Genomic DNA, 24489 nt, shown 5'->3' on the forward strand with positions numbered 1-24489 from the left:
CAAGATGTATTGCAAACCCCAATGCATCCCTTGAATACACATTTCGATGGCAGATGATTCAGACAATCGGTCCTTGCAGTTGAGACAAAGGTTTCTCCATCGGTTGATGTAATCAATGACTGGCTCTTCTTTGAATTGACGCGAACTTGTGAGCTCCACCATGCTGACAGTTCTTCTAGTACTGTAGAAACGGTTGAGGAATTCATATTCCAATTGCTCCCAACTGTCAATCGAGTTTGGCTCCAAGTCGGTGTACCAATCAAAGGCATTACCTTTCAATGAGCGAACAAACTGCTTAGCTAGGTGATCTCCATAAGTACCAGCGTTGTTGCATGTTTCAACGAAGTGAGCCACATATTGTCTTGGATTTCCTTTGCAGTCAAATTGTTGAAATTTTGGTGGTTGATAACCAAGAGGCATCCTCATGCTGTCAATTCGCCGAGTATATGGCTTGGAGTAAGTTAACGATGACTTGGAGCTTCCACCAGAGTTATTCTTCATTGTTGCTTCGATGAACTCTTTGAGTTGGTCAATGGGAATGAGGCCACCAGATGAGAAGAGAGTGTCTTTTCCTGAAGGCCTTTTTCCATCACTCTTTGATTTGTCCTTGGAGGCTTCGTCATCGTTATTCTCTCCATCTTCTTCGCTTTCTTCGTCTTCCCTATCGTTGTTGGCGTGGCTTGAATCTCCTTTTTCTCTCTTTTCTCCTTTGAGCTTTGCAATCTGGGCATCTTGCTCTTGGATGTGTTTGGTTAGAGATTCAACCATCTTTGTCAAGTTCAAGAGTTGTTCCTCCATGGTGGAAGTGTTTGTCATCATGACACTTGCATGGAGTTGATAATTTTCAGTGGGGAATGTGAAGCTTCTCTCAAAGTTGTCATCTTCTTCATGGATAGATGGAAGATGAAAGATCGGCTTGGACACTCCTTGCAATGATTTCGATTTGCTTCGCGTGATCATACCAACGTTTGCCGAAGAAGCTTTGGATGAAGCTGGAGCAGCTGCATTTGATTGAGTAGACATAGTTCAAGATTTTTGGTGAAGAGTAGAGATGAGAGGTAGAGATGTCCCACCGGGCGTGCCAAAATTTGTAAACACAAATTTTTTTGTATTTCAATTTGATAAAATACAAAAGTGTTACAAAGATAATTTGATAGATTTGAAGATAGATTTATGCGGGTTGCAATATCTAGTTAATCCTCTGATTCTTCTCTTCCATTTGATTCTTGAATAAGCTCGAAGGTTCTTGAAATACTTGTTTTGATGACGCCAATCCAAAGGACTTAAGTCATGATTTTGGATTGAACGTTGAACTTGATTTGATTTGAGAAGAACGTCCTTAGAAATTTGTAAGAACGCCTTGAAGCTTTGGGACTTGGTTGATTTGATTTGAGGAAGATCGTTCTTGGAATTTGTAAGAACGCCTTGATCACTTGAAGATTTGAAGGTTTGATCACTTGAAGATACTTGAAGAATACTTGAAGATTTGAATGCTCAAATACTTGAAGATTCGAAGAAGACTTGAACGCTTGAAGATTTCGAAGGATACTTGAAGATTTGAATGCTCAAATACTTGAAGATTCGAAGAAGACTTGAACGCTAGATAGAATTCTTCAAGATACTTGAATACTTGGAAGAATACTTGAACTCTCCAATTCTTCGCCTCTTTCAACTTACGATACTAGAGAGAATTCTTTGGTCTCTTCGATCTTCCACTCCTTCACGTTGTGATAATGAGCACCCCAACACCTCTATTTATAGATTTTAGAGATGGGCTTCGTGGGCTTTATGGGCTTTGGGCCTCCATGTATGGGCCTTAGGGCCTTAAGTGGCCAATAAGCCCATTAATTCATTTTATTAAATATTAATCATATATATCTATTTAATTAGGAATAAAATCCCATTTAATAAAATAGAAAATATAATTGAATATTTAATTCATGAATTTACACGTGCCATGATTTAATTCGACGACAAATTTAATTGCCTACAACTTGTCCTCGTTGAGGAATTCTAGAGTTATTAAAAGTCAAAGACTTAACCTCACCACATGCAGGTTTTCGAACACTCACTGTTCTACAAGGAATAGGCAATTCGAGTGTTCAACACACAGATTCTCATAGCTTAGTTGTCCCATTGAACCAAGTTCTTGGGATCCTCCAGTCATCATGGTTGGGTATCCACTATGATCATCTTTAAGATGTGGATTTCAAACCCATTCCCCCTAACAGTCTATACATTTGATCTCGATGGATACTTTTAGTCAACGGATCGGCTATATTATCAATTGATCTTATATAATCAATTGTGATAACACCACTCGTGATCAAATGTCTCACGGTATTATGGCGTCGACGAATATGTCTCGACTTACCGTTATACAAATTATTTTGTGCTCGCCCGATAGCAGCTTGACTATCACAATGAATTATTACGGACGACACAGGTTTCGACCAACATGGAATATCCTCGAGGAAATTTCTAAGCCACTCGGCTTCTTCACCAGCTTTATCCAAAGCTATGAATTCAGATTCCATGGTCGATCTAGCAATACAAGTTTGCTTCTTGGATTTCCAAGACACAGCACCACCCCCCACAGTGAATACATAACCGCTCGTTGAGAACGAGTCTTTGGCATCAGATATCCAATTTGCATCACAGTACCCTTCAAGTACAGGGGGCTCCCTAGTATAATGAATTGCATAGTTCTGAGTATATTTCAAATATCTCAGGACTCTTTCAAGAGCTTTCCAATGTTCATTACTAGGATTGGCTGTAAAACTGCTTAACTTGTTGACCGAGCATGCTATATCGGGACGAGTGCAATTTGTTAGATACATCAAGCTCCCAATAATCTTAGCATATTCTATCGCATCAACATGTTCTCCCTTATGTACATTCAAATGTACACTAGGTTCCCATGGAGTCTTAGCTATTGGCTTGTCAAAAGCATTGAACTTCTTTAACACTTTCTCAACATAGTGAGATTGTGTTATAGCAATACCATCAGGCTTTCTTATAATTTTAATTCCAAGAATTACATCAGCTAAGCCCATATCTTTCATGCTAAAGTTTTTACTTAGCATATTTTCGTTTCTTGAATCACTCGGGAATTACTCCCCATGATGAGCATGTCATCTACATAAAGACAAACAATAACATAGCCGTTATTGGAATTCTTAATGTAGACGCACTTGTCACACTCATTAATTTCAAATCCATTTGACAACATTACGCCGTCAAATTTCAAATGCCATTGAAGTGGTGCTTGCTTCAATCCATATAAAGACCGTTGGAGTTTGCATACTTTGTGCTCTTGCCCAGGTACTACAAACCCTTCAGGTTGCTTCATATATATTTCATCTTCCAACTCGCCGTACAAGAATGCAGTTTTCACATCCATTTGGTGAATCTCGAGATCGTGCAAAGCAGCAATAGCGAGAAGCATCCTAATAGACGTCAATCTAGTCACAGGCGAATAGGTATCAAAGAAATCATACCCTTCTTTCTGCCTGAAACCTTGAACGACAAGTCGGGCTTTGTACTTATCTATAGTACCATCAGATTTGTACTTCTTCTTTAGGATCCATTTGCATCCTAAAGCTTTACTACCAGGTGGTAGATCCACTAACACCCAAGTATGATTCTGCATAATTGAATCAATTTCAATATCTATGGCTTCTTTCCATAGAGCTGCATCAGAGCCAGACAAAGCTTCTTTGATCGTCACCGGTTCGCCGTCTAACATTAAGACAACATAATCCGGTCCATAGACCTTAGCCTTTCTAATTCGTTCCCCACGTCTTGGTTCTACATCCACAGGTTTAGACCTTGGTTTTTTCCTATTAGGTGGTACAGGATTAGAACTCGTGGCATCATCTACTTGTGTAGAACTGCTAGCTACGTCTAAAGGTTTAGAACTTGTAGCTTCACACTCAACTCCATTGTTTGAGTTAGACATACCCTTATCCTTATTGGGATAGATATTTTCAAAAAATATAGCATTCCTTGATTCTATCGTTGTCCCAACATGTATATCGGGTATCTCCGATTTGTGCACTATGAAACGATAGGCACTGCTATTAAGTGCATAACCAATGAAGATACAATCTACCGTTTTAGGTCCAATTGTAACTTGTTTTGGTAAAGGCACTTCAACCTTAGCTAAACACCCCCACACTTTGAGGTATTTATACGAAGGTTTCCTTCCTTTCCATAGCTCATAGGGAGTTACATCTTTCCCTTTGAGTGGAATTTTGTTCAAGATATAGTTAGCCGTTAAGACAGCTTCTCCCCACATGTTTTGAGGTAATCCTGAACTAATCAACAAGGCATTCATCATCTCCTTAAGAGTTCGATTCTTGCGTTCAGCAACGCCGTTAGATTGTGGTGAATAAGGAGCCGTCGTTTGATGGATTATACCACTTTCGTTGCATAATTCAGCAAACGGAGCTACATATTCTCCACCTCTATCACTTCGAACCATCTTAATTTGACATCCAAGTTGATTCTCGGCTTCATTTTTGAAGTTTTTAAAAGCTTCAATAGCCTCATCTTTACTTCTCAATAAGTAAAGGTAACAATATCTTGTGCAATCGTCTATAAAAGTAATAAAGTACTTCTTACCACCTCTAGTTTGCACAAACTTTAAATCACAAACATCGGTGTGAATTAGTTCTAATGGTTTAGTGTTCCTTTCAACCGATTTAAAGGGTAATTTAGTCATTTTGGCTTCAACACAAACTTCACATTTCTCTTGTGAGTTAAACTCATCAACTTTTAGTAAATTCATTTTTACTAATCTTTTTATAGCATTTAGATTAACATGTCCAAGTCTACAATGCCATAAATCGGAGCACTCAATCAAGTAAGCAGAAAAAGTAGATTCTTTCTTATTGATAGTTGCCTTGGCAGGCTTACAAGCTCTCACACCAAGTTTGAAAAACCCTTCGGAGGCATAGCCTTTCCCAAGGAACTTTCCCCACTTGTGAATTACAACATAATCAGCTTTGAAAAACAGTTCAAAGTCTTTCTTAGTGAGCTTAATGCCCGAAATTAAATTCTTTCGGACAGTGGGAACATGTAGCACATCCTTCAAGGTGATCTTCACGCCCGAAGTAAGTTGAAGAACCACATCTCCCATGCCAAGGACTTGAGAAGTCCGCTCGCTCGCCTCCATGATCGTCTTGTTTTCCACTTCTTTGTAGTTGTGGAACAACTCACGATTGATGCAAATGTGGACGGTAGCGCCGGTATCCACGAACCAAGCATTTGGGCTATCAACATGATTCACCTCAGAAATCATCGCCGCAAAGTCATCTTGGTCCCAATCGCCAAAGTCCTTCTCGACGTTGTTGACGTTGTTCTTCGCCTTCTTCCGCTTTGGCTTGCGGCAATCCTTAGCCATGTGACCATGCTTGTCACAATTGAAACACACACCATCAAACTTTGATGGTTGTCCTCCACCTAACTTCCATTTGCCCTTGTTGTTGGGGTTAGGGCGGCCACGCTTGTTGGAAGGACCGCCTTCCTCGGTGAGATTGGCCTTTGCATCCATCGGCGCTTTGCCCTTTTGATCACGACTCCTCACGTGATCCTCCATTTGAAGTTTTGACACCAAGTTCGCCACGGACATCTCCGAGCGCTCATGCTTCAAAAGGTTTTGAAAGCTCCTCCAACTTGGTGGCAACTTCTCGATGATGATCGCTACAAGTAGCGCATCCGCCAAGGGCATTCCTTCGGCTTGAACTTCGTGTGAAAGAGTTTGGAACTCTTCCACTTGGTCCATCACGGAGCGGGAGTCGACCATCTTGTAGTCCAACCACTTGGCGACGACATACTTTGTAGTATTCATCTTGTCCACTTGATATTTGAGATCAAGTGCCTCCCACACCTCTTTCGCGGTCTTATGGACCTTGAAGACGTTGTAGATCCGCTCGTCCAAGGACATGAGAACGGTGTTGCGGCACAAGTAGTCGCCTTGGCACCAATTCGCATATCCGGCACGAACCTCGAAGCTCGTCTCCCCTTCACTCGGGGTTGGAGGCGCATCCTCCGTCAAGAAACCGGCAAACCCCACGGTTGTGAGGTAGAACAACATCTTTTCTTGTCAATACTTGAAGTTCTTGCCCGAGAAAATGGAGGGTTTCTCGGCAAGACCCAACGTCCTCGACGTTTGCAACGGGGCCATGGTGGAAGTGGAACCACCCGTTGAGCCAAAGGATGAGCCAAAGAAAGTGGAGGCGGTGGAGCCGATGGTGGCGGAGGCAGTGGAGCCAATGGTGGCGGAGGAGGTTGAGCCAATGGTGGCAGAGGCGGTGGAGCCGTTGGTGGCGGTGCCGGCAGCAGGGATGGACGCCATTTCTCCAAGCAAAGGTTTTAGGTTTCGAAAGTTTTAGAGTAGATTAAAGTCTAAGCTCGAACGTGCGGCAGCAGTAGGTTAATCTTCTTGCGATTGTTAGAACCGGGTACACGATCGAGTGAACTTTTACAACTCAAACTAAACAATCGTAGCTAGGAGACTGAACTAAGAAAATAAGCAAATTAGAAATAACAAGGAAGCTGGAAATAAAATACAACGAAATAAACAAACGTGAGAATGGCGTCGAGTCGAGATGAATCTCTTCCCGCAAGAAGATTATCGCCCCGGTAGTGCTCACGGTGTTGGCGAATCTTCCCCAAAGGTAAAACGACGACGTCTCGTTGGATGTAGCACCACAATCCGGCGAGCTCCGGCGAACGTAATGGAATCGAGGGCTGAGCACAAGAGTGATTTTAGAGAGTAGTAGAGTATGCAGATTTTTCAGTAAACAACAATGCCATGCTCTAGACCTATTTATAGGCTACTCATCAAGGGGGGAAATAAAGACTGCATTATGGGAATTAATCCACATAAAGCTGCTGGGATGTTACACAAATTTGAATTCAGAAGTTACAGAATTCATTCTGTATCAATTCCAGAATTCAAAAGGATGAGCAGTTTCGAAAACTGCTACATCTTGGAGAAAATTGTTCTGCTTCTTAAGGCTGGAAGATTGGGCTTCGCGGGTTGGGCTGTTACAAAATCCAATCGGGCCGAAAATAATAAGTCCAACAAGCCCAAAAGTAATTTGTCCAAAAAATTATATAGTTTGGACCCAAACACCACCCAAAGCACCAATTGCCAAGATCCAAGTCCTTGGCCGCGGCTCGTACCCGACCCGACCCGACCGTCCAGCGGCGGTGTCCGTCCGTCCGATCGATCGATCGTCGGCGGCGGCGCGCGTGTGTGTGCGCACGAGGCCAAGGCCTTCATCCAAGCCCACTAGCAAGCCCACAAGTTATTAGCTCCATGAGCATAGCTATTCTTATACAAGAGTATTCTTCCCTTGTTTTCCAATGTGTGACAATAACACTTCACAAGTGTTATTTCCCTTCTCAACATCCAAACTTTGATATACAATATCTCACTCACCGGAAATCGGTTTTGAGACTTCAAGTATACCACGTTCATCTACTCGAGACGTAGATTAACATCCACTAATTATTTCAATTAAATAACAAATATTTAATTAAATAATTAATTCCAGAAATGGTATAAAACCATATTTCCAACAAAAATTTCAAAAGGCGTGATATTATGCTCCGTGCTCGTGATGATCCCTTGAACAACCGCCATGAGCTCACTGATGAGTGGACTGGACATGGTTTTGAATCTCTTCGAAGCTGCCACCAACATGCGGCCCTCATGGTCCCGAATGATCACTCCTGCACCAAACACATTCCTATCTCTATCAAACATAGAGTCAACATCCACTCTGAACTGCCCTTTCTTTGGTCGTTCCCAAATTCTCTTGCCCGACTTCAGTCCCATAACCTGTTCCACCGAAAAAGAGGGTTTTGCGGCTGCAAAAGCTGCTAAGAAGGCCATGTTAGCTTCTTCATTCGGGGCGTCTTCCTTATGTTTTTCACCGTGATTTAATGGTCACTTTAATGTTGTCTTTCCATAAAAGCATAAGCCCTCATTTGCTTCCTTTTGCATCCACTACAAAATGCCCTTCAAATCCAAGCTGATGTCTCCAGAAACTACACCTTCTCTTCACTAATTTCGTCTCGCAAAGAAAGACAATCCTCGGGGAAGTGCTAGCTAAAAGCTGCCGGAACTCATGGAATGCGCGGGGACTTCCCAAACCTCGCGCATTCCAAATCAACACATTCATAATGATCGGCGGGGCTGCGCCGCAGCCTCCACCGTTGGTTTAAGATCACTCTCATCAGCCACTCTAGGGTGTTTGTAAAGTGGAGCACCTTCCTCCCCTTCCGGGAAACCAGTGGAGAGTTAAGTAACGAGAGTTAACCTTCTATTTATCTTTAAAATATTAATTATTTTTTTATAAATATAGTATTATTTTATTAATAATAGGGTATATCATATTAAACCCCAAACTATATTCGCTTTATCAATGATCTCCTAAATTATAAGAAATATTTTTAAAACCCCCAAACTATTATATATATATCAAAAATATCGTGCGTCTATTTTTCGGTCCCCATAATCATGATGTGACTCTCCGAATGTCACCATATAATTTATATTTTATTGTTTTAAATGACATGGCGCAAAATGACGTTGTTTTGTGTCACGTTAGTTGATTCAAATCGTGTTGAAAGTCAGCTTTTCGAGCGTGAATTTAAGTTTTTTTTAAATGATATGACAAAAAACGACGACATTTTATGCCATGTTAGAAATGGATATTGGGCCCATTCCTCCCTTAAAAGGCTTTATAAGGGAGAGGGTTGTCTCACCATATAAAGTGGCTCATGCCACTATCTCCAATCCAATGTGGGACACTTCAATACACCCCCCGCACGCGCAGCGTGGACTATCTCAAACGTCATCTGTTGACAACGAAAAATGGATATAGGACATTTTATATACAAACATAATAATTTGGGGGGTTTAAAAATATTTCTTATAATTCAGGATATTTTTGATAAAGTCGTGGGTACAGTTTGAGGTTTAATATGATATTTATCCTTAGAATAACATAATATATTATTTTTCTCATACAAATAAAGTTAGTTAAGTATTTAATACAATTATTATTAAATATAGTATTAAGATAAAAATTATATTTAAATAATAATTTTATATTTTTAAATTGAATCAATAATTCAACTCGTCACAAGCTAACGAAAGATTAAAAAAAAAACAATACGAGGCAACAACCGTCAAGCTCAAGCAAGCTCAAGCTTGATTATTTTAGTAACTAGCTTAGCTTAGTTAATTTAAAGTCATAACGACAAATAAAATTGTGGTTTCCTAATGCTACTTTTTTCGTGGTTGGGTTTTTCCGTCTCTTTATCTAGCATAATTTGATTCATTTACAATCTTAACAATAAATTAAATTTTTTGTTGCTAATGCTAATTTCCTAATCATTGGGCTTCTATTTATGCCAATATATAAACTAAATGGGCCTTGGTCTTGTATTTTAACAATAGGTTATAAATAGTCCCATAAAATCAAATTTAAACACATCATCTCACAATAAGAAATTGCACAAAGAAATGTTATCTTTCTCTCCTAGCTAGTTTCATCCACATACAATTTCTTAGTTCTTAACCTAATTTCTTCTCACTTTTCATAAATTTGTAGTTCAACATAAAACTCAAGTCAACAATGTACAAAATCATCTATTTGCATATAGTTTAATATATTTATTGAGTGCATATTTAAATAATATTTATCCAATCATTTTGTGTAAATTCAAATTTTACAAATAAAGTTTTCAAAACCCGATTTGCCAAAAAAAAGCGTAGGACTTGTTTTCATAAATATTAATTGCCCAATTGATTAAGTTTAATTTTATAATATTGAATAATAATGTTTCGTTATTTAGTTGGGTTTCAATTTTAATAAAAAAAATATTTGATTAATGGTGCTATTGGTGAGTGGTAAGTGGTAAGTATATATGTGCCAAGTAACATGAATAAACATGACATAATTATTTTTAGGTTAAATACCATATACAACCCCAAGGTTGTCTCCGTTATGACAAAAATTGAAGGTTGTCTCCTTTAGGGCAAAAAATACTTTAGGGCAAAAAATACTTTAGGGCAAAAAATACCATACGACAATGTTTGTCGCATTTAACACCCTAGGATGTCGATTAGTTTGCAATTCATCCAGCTATTTAACGGACGTTAACATCATTCAGATGTTTTTTGTAAATTTGAACTTGTTGTGTGTTTGAGTGGGTTGTTGATGTCCTTTTAACCTTGGGTTGAGTCTGAGCTGATGGTAGCAGCAAGCAGTTGCTGCTATAGGTTGAAGCAAGAGAAAGAGGGTGCCTCGAGGACTATGAATTGACAGACATCGGCGGTGGCCTTGTTGCTGCCGTTTGACTGAGTTAGAGGAGAGGTGAAGCCGAGCGTTGACGACGGCGACCTGTTGGTCATTGTTGCTCGTCGAAAATCGAGGAGAGGTGGAGGCCGAAATTTAGGGATCTAGAGATTTAAAGGTAATGAGGGGGAGAATGTGAGAGGCGCGAGAGATAAGAAAGCAGAGGCGGTTGGGGGAGATCTTGTCGTCGCTGTCTAATTTAGAGATCAGGGATGTCGCAGCGGCTGCCGTTGCCAAGGAAGGAGAAAGCGCCGGAATAGGTGTTCATCGTGAGTGTGGGCGGCACAAGGTCTATGTTTGTGTGTGTGCGTCCTGTTTCGAGATAAGAGGGAGTGAAGGTCGTTGCCAGTGGTGGTGCTCAGAGCGGGGACGACTGCATTGGGGAAGAAAGAGGCGACAAGAAAGTTGTGGTTGTTATCGTCGGCTATAGCTTGCGGCTGTTGTCTATCTGTCACACGGAGAATGAAAGTATTGATGAGGCCGACAGCCATGGCTAGTGTTGTGCAATTCGAAGAGGAGTGCGAGGGAATTGGATAACTAGGGTTTTCAGAGGCGACGTCGTCACTTGATACACGAACGGTGGCAGCTGACTTGAGCATGCTCGTGTCGGTGGTCGCGGAATGAGATGAGGGAGGCATGACGACAGCAAGGGGCGCTGTGATCTATCGGATAAGAGAAATGAAGACAGAAGACGTTGAGTAGGCCCCACAAAAAAAAATTGAACGAAATATTGATCTCCGTTGTGTAGCTGGATTTATTTACACGCTAATCGACACCTTAGAATTATAAATACGAACATTATCATAGAATTATTTTTGCCTCCATAAAAGACAACCTTGGAGTTGTATTTGGTCTTTTTATCTCAAAGAATTAGATATCAAGAATTATCTTTCAATTTTGGCCACTTGGTTTTTAATCATAAGAACCCGGTCCGAGCTACCAGCTGACCAAACGACGGCGTACACGACAATTTCCTCCCCGTTTCTCTTCGCCTTGATCTACCTCCTTCGACTACCTCTCTTAATTTTTCTTCTTCTGCAATTCTTAAACCCCAATCAAAGATTGGGCAAACAAACTGATCAGATCGATAATCCCAACTGTATTGCTGGAAAAGAAAAAAAAAAAGAAAAATGGTTCTGATTACGGTCGTACGGGATTACATAAATCGAATGTTACATGACATTTCCGGCATGAAAGTTCTCATCCTCGACTCTCAAACGGTGATTTCTCATGCTCTTTTGTAATTTTTGTTGTTGAATTTTCAATCACGATTAGGTATTTTTTATTTCATTTTTCTGTTGTGGTTCTTAATTGATTGAGCGTCTTTATTATGGAACTTTTGATGTTGGAAGTAAATTTCGGTAACTTAGTAAGTACGTATTGTCATGATTCGAACTGAACATATGGATTTCTATCGTTGTATGAATGGGAACGAGATCACTAAACTATAATGTCATGAATAGTGGGCTAAATGAGCTCAAGTTGTTTAACAATAATTATAAATAGAGTAAAAATAGGGAGGGTTTATCAGAATTCAGTGTGATAGTTAAATTTTGGGTTGAAGGTTCGTTGTGCCAATGTATATTCCAAAAAGTGGAACAATTTTGGAGTCTTAGAATGTCCACTTATTCTTTCAAGCTGAATCTTGAAATTGGCTGCAGGTTAGTGTCGTGAGTGTTGTATATTCACAATCGGAGCTGCTTCAGAAAGAAGTATTTTTGGTGGAACTTGTAGATTCCATTTCGATGTCGAAAGAACCCATGTCGCACCTGAAAGCTGTTTATTTTCTCCGTCCAACATCTGAGAATGTTGTTCTTGTGAGACGTCAGCTGAATCATCCTCGGTTTGGAGAGTATCACCTCTGTGAGTATCATTTATCTGCATCGCACATTAGTCATCACCAAGGAGTAGGAAAAGATTTGTTAATTTGCTGTCAGAATTTTATTCAGATTTTACTCCACAAGCTGCTTATGAGTAGTTGGTGGGATCTTATTTTTAGTAGAATGTATTGTGATTTGTGAATGAGTGACTGAAGTCCGTACTGCCTGGTCATGTTGTTACAGTTTTCTCGAATATGTTGAAAGACACTCAGCTGCACAATTTAGCAGATGCAGATGAGCATGAAATAGTTCAACAAGTGCAGGTACTTCAAATTTTGTAGAAGTGGCTCTTTCACATTTACCTTTTGAGGGTTAACTAATTTTGTTTATATTATCGTTGTTTAGAAACTTAGTGTTTTCAATTGGTCTACATTGCCAAGTAAACTGGAAATTTTTAGAACTTTACTTTTAATCGTAACTGGTCAATCCATTTGGTTTGATTCATGAAGTTGAACACTGGCCTATGTCTATTTCTTTGGTATGCAGGAGTTCTATGCAGACTTTGTTGCACTTGATTCCCATCACTTCTCCCTAAATATCCCATCAAATCATATGTATATGCTTCCAGCCGTGGTGGATCCATCAGGTTTACAGCACTTCTGTGACCAAGTTATTGATGGGATTGCTGCCATCTTCCTGGCTCTAAAACGTAGACCGGTTATTCGTTATTCACGGACATCTGATATAGCTAAAAGGATAGCACAAGAAGCACTGGTGAGATACCTGCTATTGGGCTTATTCAATAAAATTTATAACTGTTGCTGTGTTCCTTCAACAAAACCTAACTCTGATGATCAAAAGATTCCTAGAGTAAAAAAGCATGCTCACTGGAGTCACTTACTCTGTTGTTCTGAATGCTTAAGGAAGGTACTATAGCACTGATGTTAGCTTAACTGTTGTTTCTGCAGAAGCTGATGTATCAGCAGGAGAGTGGTCTTTTTGATTTTCGACGTTCAGAGGTTTCTCCATTGTTGCTTATTCTTGATAGGCGAGATGACCCTGTGACTCCCCTTCTTAATCAATGGACATATCAGGTTATTGGCTTCTCAAAATGGAGATTGGTGTTGTTTTACATATATACTTGCTGAATACGACAATTAATTTGCTATTGTTATCTGTAGGCAATGGTTCATGAATTGATAGGTATTCAAGACAATACTGTAGATCTCAGAAACATTGGCAAGGCATCAAAGGACCACAAGGTTGTTATTCTTTTCAATGTAACATTACTCTTTGCTTTGTCATTTCCATTTGCATGAGGAAATTTATAGCTCCAATTTACTTTTCACGCTCTCAGGAGGTTGTACTGTCTTCTGAGCAAGACCCCTTTTTCAAATCCAACATGCACGAGAATTTTGGAGATATTGGGATGAATATAAAAAAATTGGTGGATGATTTCCAACAAATTGCAAAAAGTAATCAGAATATACAAACTATAGGTTCGTCTTCAGTCATGTGTCTTTTTTAGACGATACTCTAGAATATCTTCTCCTTTCTGTATCTGCAACGTTTTGTGCCACAGATGATGATCCCAGACATGTTGACAAAATATTTATTTTGCAGAGGACATGGCTAAATTTGTTGACAACTACCCAGAATACAGAAAAATGCATGGCAATGTTTCCAAGCATGTGACATTGGTTACCGAAATGAGTAGGATTGTTGAAGAGCGGAAACTAATGTTAGTCTCACAAACAGAACAAGATTTAGCTTGCAATGGTGGTCAAGGGGCAGCATTTGAGGTACCTTGGTGTTTTTCAAGTATTCAGTATAGATTTTCTTCTAAGTAATTTCCCAGTGGTCCTGAAATTTGAGATGCTTGTTTCAATAGCTCTTCTCCTGTTTTTCATCGGTACATGTTTAATGAAAGGACATAATCTTATAGGTGACTAAGCATGCCCGATATAGGCATAAAAATTAGAATGGAAGGTGGGTGAGTAAAGAGTATTTAAATAGAATTAAGTCACTAATTTGTAGAGATGCTGCAGCTCACTAATTTTGGAGTAGTAATCTGTAATGGACATGTTTTGATGTTATTATTTGGTGATGGATGAGTATTTGGATTACTGCATTAAGAAATAATGGTATCGGTTGGAGTCATTTGTAACTTTGGTATTGATTCTATTAGCCTGCCCCTTTTTTATAAGTTGGACAATGGAACACAAGAAAGATCAGTATTGCTTTAGTTCAAGTGATATCAAAATCTATATTTCTTATAAAGCTTAGGAATTATAAAGTTATAATTAGAAGTCACACAAAACTAGCCAAAGCATGAATGTTTTTCTTCATGAAGTTATTTTTTTCGCGAGTCTAGATCTGAAGTTCTGCATTAAGATGCTTGAGATACCATCCCTTGGATATCGTTGGATTTCTTTTAATCTGTTTCAATTAAAGAAGTGTCGTTTATCTCTCTTATACTGTGTGCTCCTATGCAGGCTGTTACAAACCTGTTAAATAATGAAAATGTCTCAGATATTGACCGACTGCGCTTAGTCATGCTGTATGCCTTGCGGTATGAGAAAGAAAGTCCTGTCCAGCTGATGCAATTATTCAATAAATTGGCATCCCATTCTCCAAAGTATAAACCAGGGGTATGTCTTTTCCAACCCCGGAATTGTGTTTCACATTTGTAACTAATTGTCTGCTCAATTTATTAAACTATTATTCCACCTCTGCTTCTCACGGGCATGATATTTTGGACTTTGTAATACTGAAGTCGTTGTTACGGTAGACGATATGTTTATTGTGGTGAGATTTCCTATGGCCCCACATATGCATTTCACATGTCAGTATTAGTTATTGATTTTATTCTGTGGAAAGCATTTCTTTAAGATGCCCTGATGCTGCTTCGTCGTATCCAATTTGCATATCTACTCTATCATAGTCTCAGGACTGAACATAAAACCCAAAGAGGATAGCATTTTACCTTGTTTTTACTTATGGAAGTTTCCTATCTTTTTTTTTCCTATTTGTGAATCTATCACCTCTCAGGGGCTCCTTTCTGCCCAATGATGCTACAGTATGTATGACATTTGCAATCTTCGATTGACAGCTTGTGCAGTTCCTACTGAAGCAAGCTGGGGTTGATAGGCGAACTGGGGATCTTTATGGGAACAGAGATCTGCTCAATTACGCTCTTAACATGGCTCGTGGCCTCAAAGTATGCCCATAAACTTGCATCTAATTTTGATTAAACCACCAAGTCACTAGATTTTGAAAATGAATATCCGCGCTTTCTCAGGGAGTGGAGAATGTGTACACTCAGCATCAGCCCCTTCTATCTCAAACGATGGAGAGCATAATTAAAGGGCGTATGAGAGATGTGGACTACCCTTATATTGGAAATCATTTCCAACAAGCTAGGTAGGATTTTGAAGTGTTTCTTATTAGAATTAGATCTGCGCTTACTTGGTTTTGCTTATACATTTATTTCACATACCTCTGTTTAAAACTACTCAGATGCGAGAAACTTCAATCAGCCACAGTTAACCGTATAATTTCCTCTTGGCAAAATGACAGTTAACAGTATGCATTTATTTCACACACCTCTGTTTAAAACTACTCAGTTGTTAGTAGGAATTCAACTAGTAATTTGGCTTCTTGTTTGTGGAGCCATTGCACGAGATCTCATTCGTACCGATAAGTGCCACATCATTGGATTTACAGCGTCTATCTGTCGTTCATCTTCGCATATGTCTCTTTGACAGGCCACAGGATGTGATCATTTTCATTGTGGGCGGGTCTACTTATGAGGAGGCACGTGTGGTTTCCCTCCAAAACGCTACGAATTCTGGAATTCGTTTCATCCTTGGTGGTTCTGCAATCCTCAATTCAAAGAGGTATGTTTGGCTACATTTAAAATCCAAATATTTCCACTTCAAGGACTGCCTAAATCATCGCGACTGCTACATAGGTTTCTGAGAGACCTTGAAGAAGCGCAAAGGATCATCAGGACAAGCACAAATTTGATATGAAATGTTGTGATGCCTCACACGAGGGGATGTAAATTACCTGTATGTAGGATTTCTCCATTCTTCATCAACTGGTGATTTTTCTTGATCTGAAGCTTTGATGATTGAAGATGGCAGTAGCCAACCAATTTTGGCGACTTAGAATTTTTTGAATTATGAAGAAAAAAATACTGAGTTTGTTGTGGAAGAAAACGCTGCTACACAAAGAGGAAGATTGGAGTAATTTTTGTTGTCCTGTACAACGCTGCTTATGTACTTATTTGTAATTGTACAACTAATTGCTTCTTGTTTATACAACAAAGTTTTTTTGATGCAATAGGAATTCATTTGTAGTGAAATGAGTATTTGTGAAGCTGCGCCTGCGACTCTTGTGTGGTGGTATGCTTTAGAAAGTATCACCAGTTTTTAATTGAGAAAATATCAATGTTTAATCATATTCTAAGAAATGTTTCAACATTTAAACTTTGGTATTGTCGTAAAAAATAGTAATAATAATTCGGAAAAAAAAAAACAAAAATGTCATAAGTCATCGTGATTTAACAGTGACAAGCGGTGAAATTGACTAGTATTTGATTGATTATTTCGAAAAAAATGAATGCAGCTGAATATTACTGACAATAAATCTTATGTAGAATGCTACGAGCCTACGACATGCAATTTATAGTAATATTCGTATTTCCTTTAATGGACAATTTTGTCAGTACAGATGATTATCTTCCTCCTCATCATGCCAAATTTACTTTGCAGTTACTTTTTAAGTATTTGACAGTTCCAAGTTATTTTCAGATTTTGAACGACGTCGTTGGCTTCATTTTCTTTTTTCTTCTACATCGTTGTTATTTTCAACTTTATTTATATTTAATACTCTCTTCGTCCATGAAAGAACTTTCTAAGAGGGAATGTTACGAGTTTTAAGAAAAAATATTGTTGAGTGTATTGAGAGTTGTGAAAATGTGTTATAATTAATATTGAGAGTTGTGAAAAGTGAAAAGTGAAAAGTAAGAATAATTATAAGTAGTGGGGTATAATCAAAAAATAAGTAGGAAGTTTTTTTGTGGACGTCCCGAAAAGAAAAGATATGAAGTTCTTTCGTGGACGGATGGAGTATTTATAAAAAAATTACTTCATAAATTAATTATTAGTTAACAAAAATTATTTTTTATGGGTCTCTCTCTATTTTATTCACATATCTCAACTTTTATTAAAACTAGTTTTGCTCCCGTGCGATCTACGAGAAATATTATTTTTTTAATAATAAATTATTTTACAGTTTTTTTATATTTAAAATTTAATTATTTAATAATATTATATGAATGTTAAAAATTTCATGTTGTGCAATATATGAGTATGAACAATCATTACTCGTTCTTTTAAATAAAAAAATTTGTTGACGTTGTTAGAGTAGGATGAGTAAGTATTTGAAATGATGTCTTTTATTAGAACATCGGATGATAATAATATATCACTAAGAAGATCGATAGATGCATAACCATCATTATCACCACTATTTGTTGCATCTCTAATACCAACATTTACTAAATATATTATTTATATTTACATAACATGTGTTATTATTTTATACAAAAATGTGTATTATATATTTCATTCAAAAAAAATATCTTAGAGTATATTTTTAATCATAAAAATCGTATTAATATAAATATTTTAATAATATTATAAATATTTATTGAACAGATTATTTACATTTTATCCGTATGACTAACAAATATAAAATATTTAAAAGAAAAAAATAACTAATACTTTAATTGGGTAATATGAAAAATTACAACAAAAAAATATTTATATAATTTGAAGTAGACGAAATTAAGAATAGATAACAAAAATTATTTCTAAAAATAGTAAAGTTATTTTGGCGGGAGAACATAACTTACCATTTATGTAAGTGGTTGAGCTTTTATATACTCCCTCCGTCCCAATAATAAAGACACACTTCATTTGGGCACAGAGATTAAGGAGAGGTAGTTTAGGTGTTAAAGTATTGTGGTTCACCCCTATTCGTGTATTTGATTAGTTGAAGTTTAATGAATGTGTTGACCTTTATTTTAAGTTTTGACTTCAAATTTAAAATTTTAAATAATTAAATTTTGGAATTTTAATTTTTTTTTTTCTGAATTCCCATTTAATCCTTTTTTTCGTTCTCACTATTATCAATGCAAACTAAAACTCAAAATTTCAGAATTCCTATTCCATTCAAAATTGGCGCTGCATCAAAATTTCATCAAAACTCAAAAAAATTGGTGATGCATCAAAATTTCCCATTCCACTCAAAACTGAATTGAAATAAACAAATTTCATTTCCCACAAAAAAAATGGCGCTGCATCAGTTTCACTTCCCATTTGAAATTCTGTTTACAACCCTATAAAAGGGGTATTTGCCACACTACTTTCACAAAAATTTCTGCAACAATTTCACACATTTTCAGAGCTCAAAAAACTCTTCCCACCAAAAAAAAAGGAAAAAAAAAAGATGACTAGAAGGAAAGATCTAACTAGTGAAGAAAGACAAGCTATTGCCTTGTTTCTTCTTAAAAACTCTACTGATGGGAAACTCCATTATGGGACGCATAAGGCTGCCATGGCAAAATGGGGATGTTGTAGGAGCTCCATTGCACGTTTATGGAAGGCTGCAAAAGAGGAACAAGCACAAGGTCAATTAATAACAGTTCAAAGAAAAAAAAATCAACAAGGTTAGAAGAAAAAGAGTGCACATTGATTTAGAACTCATATCAAGTTTGGAGTTGCACAAAAGATGGACCATAAGGCTAGCAACCGGCATAAACTGCTCAAAGTGTACAGTGGGTAGATGGATCTCAAAGGGGCTGATCAGAGCTCATTCAAGTGCCATCCGACCAGATTTGACAACTCCCAACAAGTTATTGAGGCTTCGGTTCTCTCTCGAACACATTGTGTATGATAGGATATGCAATGTCCTAAAGTTCAAGAATATGCACAATGTAGTGCATATTGATGAGAAGTAGTTCTACATCACCAAATCAAACTACAAATTTTACTTGACTCCAGCATAAATAGATCCACATCGCACATGCAAAAGTAAGAAGTTCATTAAAAAGGTTATGTTCCTATGTGCAGCGTGTAGGCCTTTATTTAATGAAGATGGGATTTTCCCTTTCACTGAGATGGTACCAGCCAAAAGAACAAGCAAGAACAAGGAGGCTGGAACAATGGAAGAGAAACTAATTCAGTCCATCACTAAACAAGTGATGAAGGACTGTTTTATCTACAAGGTATGAAAAACAGACGAGCTATGTATGCATTGTACTTCTAATTTAGTTGGTTTTATTTTGTTGAGCTCATATGAAGCTTAATTTCACATGTAAGAATGTTTAATTTCAGTTTCTTGGCTATATAAACAACTAATTCCAGCAATTATGGCCAAATGGCCCCAATTTGCAAGCAAAACTATATACATACAGCAAGATAATGCTAGGCCACATATAAAAGACAGTGATCCAGATTTCAGAGCTGCAACAACAGCAAATGGTTTTGATATCAAGATTCTTCATCAACCTCCAAATAGCCCAGACACCAACATCAATAACTTGGGTTGGTTTAGGTCTATTCAAGGCTTGCAAGTACAATCAGTTTGCACAAATGAATGGGAGCTAGTGAAGACAGTTCAGAAATCGTATGAAGAGCTAAGTCCTAGTACTTTAAGCTGTGTATTCTTAAGCCTACATGAGTGTTTAACTGAAATTTTGAAAGTAAGAGAGCATAATTGTTACAAGCTCCCACACATGAAGAAGGGAATGCTTGCAAGACTGGGTGCACTTCCAATGGCATTAGAAGTGTCAAAAGACCTTGTGGAAGAGTGCATTGGATATTTGCTTGAAAAATGAGGCATAGACCAACTGAAAATGCAGTTGGGATTAGAGCCTAATGCATTTGCAGCAATGAAGACTGTTGATTGAGGATGCCTCCATTTAGTTGGCTGTTTTTAGAATTCTTTTTTGTTTTGGTTGGAGACACCAACTGAAAGAGGCTAGTTTTTGTTAAATGCTCACATTTTGTAAAGTGTTAATGTAAATCTTTTTCATTTTATGGATTTGAAAGCTCCTTATTTAGAAAAGAACACATCCTGGAAATTTCCAAGTTTAAAAAAACAAACAGTTCACAGAGGGACACACCCCTCATACCAACAACAATTTAATAGAAGTATCAAGAGCATAGAGGGCCACACCCCTCATACCAACATGACACACACCATATTCAATCACACACAATTAGTCACAAGAAAGAACCAATTCACAACCATCAAGCCAAATTTAAGGGACACATCAAATTAAACAAACGAGCATTTATTCATCATTTCAGCATATCAAATTCCATCTACCACACTGTACTGATGCTAGACACAGAGGAACACAGATATCGCAACAATAAGAACAATCTCACCCTTTTAGAGCCGGAAACATGGTCTCTACCATCCTTCGCAACAAAGGGGAGCACCGGAGCCACCAGTCGTCGCCGACAACCTCTTCCCGCTCGCGCACGACGTCGTCCCAGCTCTTCGTGCATAGGAGAGAGTCTAGCTCCGACTCTTCCGCCTTCATCGCGGTAGAGGGGCGGCGATAGATGGGCCGGCAGGTCGGACTCCTTGGAACCCTCGAATCCTCCATGAAAGCACCACCGACGAACTTCTCGGAACCCTGAAATCCGCCGCTCCCCTCATAGAAATAACCAGACGGCGGCGACGGCAACAGAGGTAAGGTATCAAAGAATTCTTCGTCCTCTGAATCGGGGACGAATTCGGAGTTCAAATACGCCGACCAACCCAATTTATCGGCCATAAACGCGTAGATCTAGGGTTCCAGAGAGAGGGAAAAGGGGAATTAGGGTTGGAGGCTGAGGGCGGTGGAATCTTAGGGTCTCGGAGGAGGGCGGCACGGATGGAGAGGTGTAGCTGTATAATTGGCTGAGGGCGGCGAATTTTCAGGGTTCCGGAGACGATCGATTCAGAGAGTGAGAGAGGCGGAGAGGCCAAGAGAGTAGAGAGAACTTTCGAGAGAGTGAGAGAGGCGGAGAGGTTGAGAGATAGAAAAGACCTTTAGGGTTTTTTTGTTTCTTATTTATACTTTAATTAAGGTGTATTTAATTAGTGTATCTTAAATCCTAATTATTTTATTATTTGAACGTGTGTCTTTATTATTGGGACAACCCAATAAGTGTGTCTTCAATAGTGGGACGGAGAGAGTATATATATAGATATATAGATTTGATCCCTTTAAATCACACCCCGCTTTTAATAGATTGAGGAAATATTAAATGCAAAATAAATAAAATTAAATTCAAGTTTGATACTCCTTTCGTCCCGCCAATTTAGTCTGCTTTCCATTTTCACACATATTAAGAAAATGTATTTAATCTTCTTTATTAATCAACTCATAAATTGTGTTTTTATTTTTTATGCTCTTATTTATTATGTTTACACATTATTTTCACATTTAAATGAAATTAAATAAGGTTTATATAGTAAAATAATATTTTTATATAACATTAATTAAAAAAATAGATTATCTTTTTAGAACATCTCAAAATAAAATAAAAGACTATTTTGGGAATATGCCAATTGAAGTGGGACAAGTAAAATGGCAAGTGTGCGACGAAAGTGCCAATTGAAGTGGGACAAGTAAAATGGCAAGTGTGGGACAAGTAATATGGCCAGTTGAAGAGAACGGAGGGAGTAGTAACTCAGAGTGATGCGACGAAAGTGCCACCTTTAATCCAACGTTTTATCTTTTTGTTTATTGCAATTATCTTTTAAAGTTGCGTTTACTTTGATGGATAAATTTATCCATGGAAAATAATGGATGATAAAAATTTATACCTTTAAATATCTTCTTCCTTTTCCAACATTTGACACAAAAGAGATGCTCATTATTTTTCCTTCTTTATTTTCACTTCAAGGATGGATAATATTATCCCTCCATTTTTGGTGTGATAATATTATACATCCTTGAAGTGAAAATAAGGAAGAAAAAATTATGAGCATCTCTTTTGTATCAGATGTTGAAAAAGAAAGAAGACATTTAAAGGAATAAATTTTTATCATTCATTATTTTTCATGAATAAATTTATCCATAAAAATAAACGCAGTCTAAAATCATACAAAGTTAACAACCAAAAGCTAACAACGAAAATGTTGGACTTTTGTTGTGGTCCCTAATTAGATAAAGCCAAAGTAGATGATAATAAATATATAAGCTGGGAGTGATTAAGTTATACTATTAATTTTCAATTGTAGTGGTCCCTAATTAGATAAGGCCAAAATAGAAGATAATAAATATATAAGTTGAGAATGTTTTTTTTTTACAACTATAAGTTGGGAATGATTAAGTGATACTATTAATTTTCAATAGTAGTCTTAATTTCGTGTTCAGATTGTCAAAGTCTTTTGTCCCTAGCTATATATCTCACTAAATAGTCGTGTTGTGCAAGAAGTACTCCCTCCTATTCAAATTATAAGTCTTCCTAAGTTTGGGCACAAATATTATAAATAAAAAATATACCCAAATTAACCTCAGTTAATGAAAATAAAGGATAATATAGAAATCAATTTACATTGAACAATTAATGAAAGAGTTAAATAAATAGGGGCAAATTTGGTTTACAAAGTCAAAACGACTTATAAAATGTAAACAATTAAAAAGCCTACAACTACTAATAAAATGAATAGGAGGAGTATCTGTTACCGTTTTTTTCTTTTTTTTTTTTTTTTTTGTATAACCTTTCAATTTTAATTTTTTGTAATCTGTATTTAAAATATAAGAAAATTATACGTATATGCCTTACTATACTATACATATGTATCTACTTTCAATTTTCGCAAATAGCTATTGGTAGAAATAGATTTGATTAATACAATATTTTATAGGGCACGTCAAATATATTCAAAATTTCAAATTGTAATTTGGCAATATAAAAATTTGATTGTGATATCCAAAACTCACCAACTCACTATCATTAGACATTAGATGACTCAGCACACACACTACAACTATCTGAAATTCTCAATTAATAAAAAACAAAACAATTGCGCCTCAAATTTTTTTTGACTAAGATTGAGATGAATAATTTATCCCAGTCAGTTTGTTGAATTTTTTTTTAGAAAAAAGCCAATCATGGAGTATTAATTATGCTAAACTGGTTATTTAAATACTTTATATTTTACAAAGTATCTTTGGAGATTATAATATATTGGATTCTTAAAAATTAAAATTTCATCTATCTAAAAACTATAAAAAAGTAACTTTGTACTAACCATGAGTCCATGACGTGCTATTATATAAATAAATAACGTAAGAAATTAAAAGAAAACTATTAAATTAACGAAAAATAATACGACAAGCTAATCACAATGTGCAAGCTTTCACAATTACTTTTTTTTTTCAAAAAAAATTTGAGTGTTGGAAAAACCCTGCAAAGTGACTTTTGCTTGCACACAACTATAGACAAATATAAACTTATTGGATATTCTATCTTGACTTCCAAGTAACTCGTTTATTGGATAAATCTAGGGTTAGTTTCGGAATATATCGTAATTTCTGATTAGTTCACTTACGAATGTTTCGTTCATAATTTTATATTTTGATTTGTAGCAGTTTCAACATTTTTTTAATGTTTTAAACGTTACGATATCAGAGTTTAAGAATCGCTCGCAATTGAAATTGATGATTTGAATACTCCCTCCGTCACATGAAGAATGACACACTTTTTTTCGGCACGAGAATTAAGAAATTGATATTTTGTATGTTAAGTGTGGTAGGTGGAAAAGTGAAAATATGAACAAATGGTAAAATTTTTGCTATTTTTAGAAACGTGTCATGCTTCGTAGGACAGACCAAAAAGGAAACTGTGTCATGTTTTGTAAAACGGAGGGAGTATATTACTTGAATTAATTAATCGTATATCGAAATAAATAGTATACAGTACTTTTATTCGGAGAATTAATCGTGCAAAAGGACAATGCTAAAAGTCTTAATTACTAGTTTGTGTATTTTTTATTTGGAGAAGTCATACAAAAGGACGATTACATCTCAATCTTTAACTACGTTATGCGACCATGCATACCACATTAATATGTGACATCTATATATATATATATAAGTTCAATCATTAATATAAATAGTAAGTTATATTTTTCCGTCAAAATCATTTTACTATTTTTAAAAATATTTTTTTATTGTAATATTTAGAAACTATATAGATAATTTTCTA

The 24489-nt window shown here is 36.9% G+C and overlaps 1 protein-coding gene across 2 annotated transcripts; it reads left to right on the forward strand.

Moving 5' to 3' along the window:
* Window positions 1-11246: 11246 nt before the first annotated feature.
* On the forward strand, window positions 11247-16549 carry LOC130992298 (vacuolar protein sorting-associated protein 45 homolog). Of its 2 annotated transcripts, XM_057916877.1 has the most exons (13): window positions 11247-11602; window positions 12044-12245; window positions 12446-12525; window positions 12749-12976; window positions 13171-13296; window positions 13384-13464; window positions 13560-13701; window positions 13826-14004; window positions 14698-14853; window positions 15315-15422; window positions 15504-15625; window positions 15970-16101; window positions 16176-16549. In XM_057916877.1, the coding sequence occupies exons 1-13, from the start codon at window positions 11513-11515 to the stop codon at window positions 16234-16236; spliced, it is 1707 nt and encodes a 568-aa protein (XP_057772860.1). In that variant the 5' UTR covers window positions 11247-11512; the 3' UTR covers window positions 16237-16549. The 2 variants fall into 2 exon arrangements, with proteins under 2 accessions (XP_057772860.1, XP_057772853.1); XM_057916870.1 differs by having other exon boundaries at window positions 11267-11602; window positions 15970-16549.
* Window positions 16550-24489: the final 7940 nt, after the last annotated feature.

The sequence above is a fragment of the Salvia miltiorrhiza genome, chromosome 1 (genome assembly GCF_028751815.1).
Source record: "Salvia miltiorrhiza cultivar Shanhuang (shh) chromosome 1, IMPLAD_Smil_shh, whole genome shotgun sequence".
Lineage (NCBI taxonomy): Eukaryota > Viridiplantae > Streptophyta > Magnoliopsida > Lamiales > Lamiaceae > Salvia > Salvia miltiorrhiza.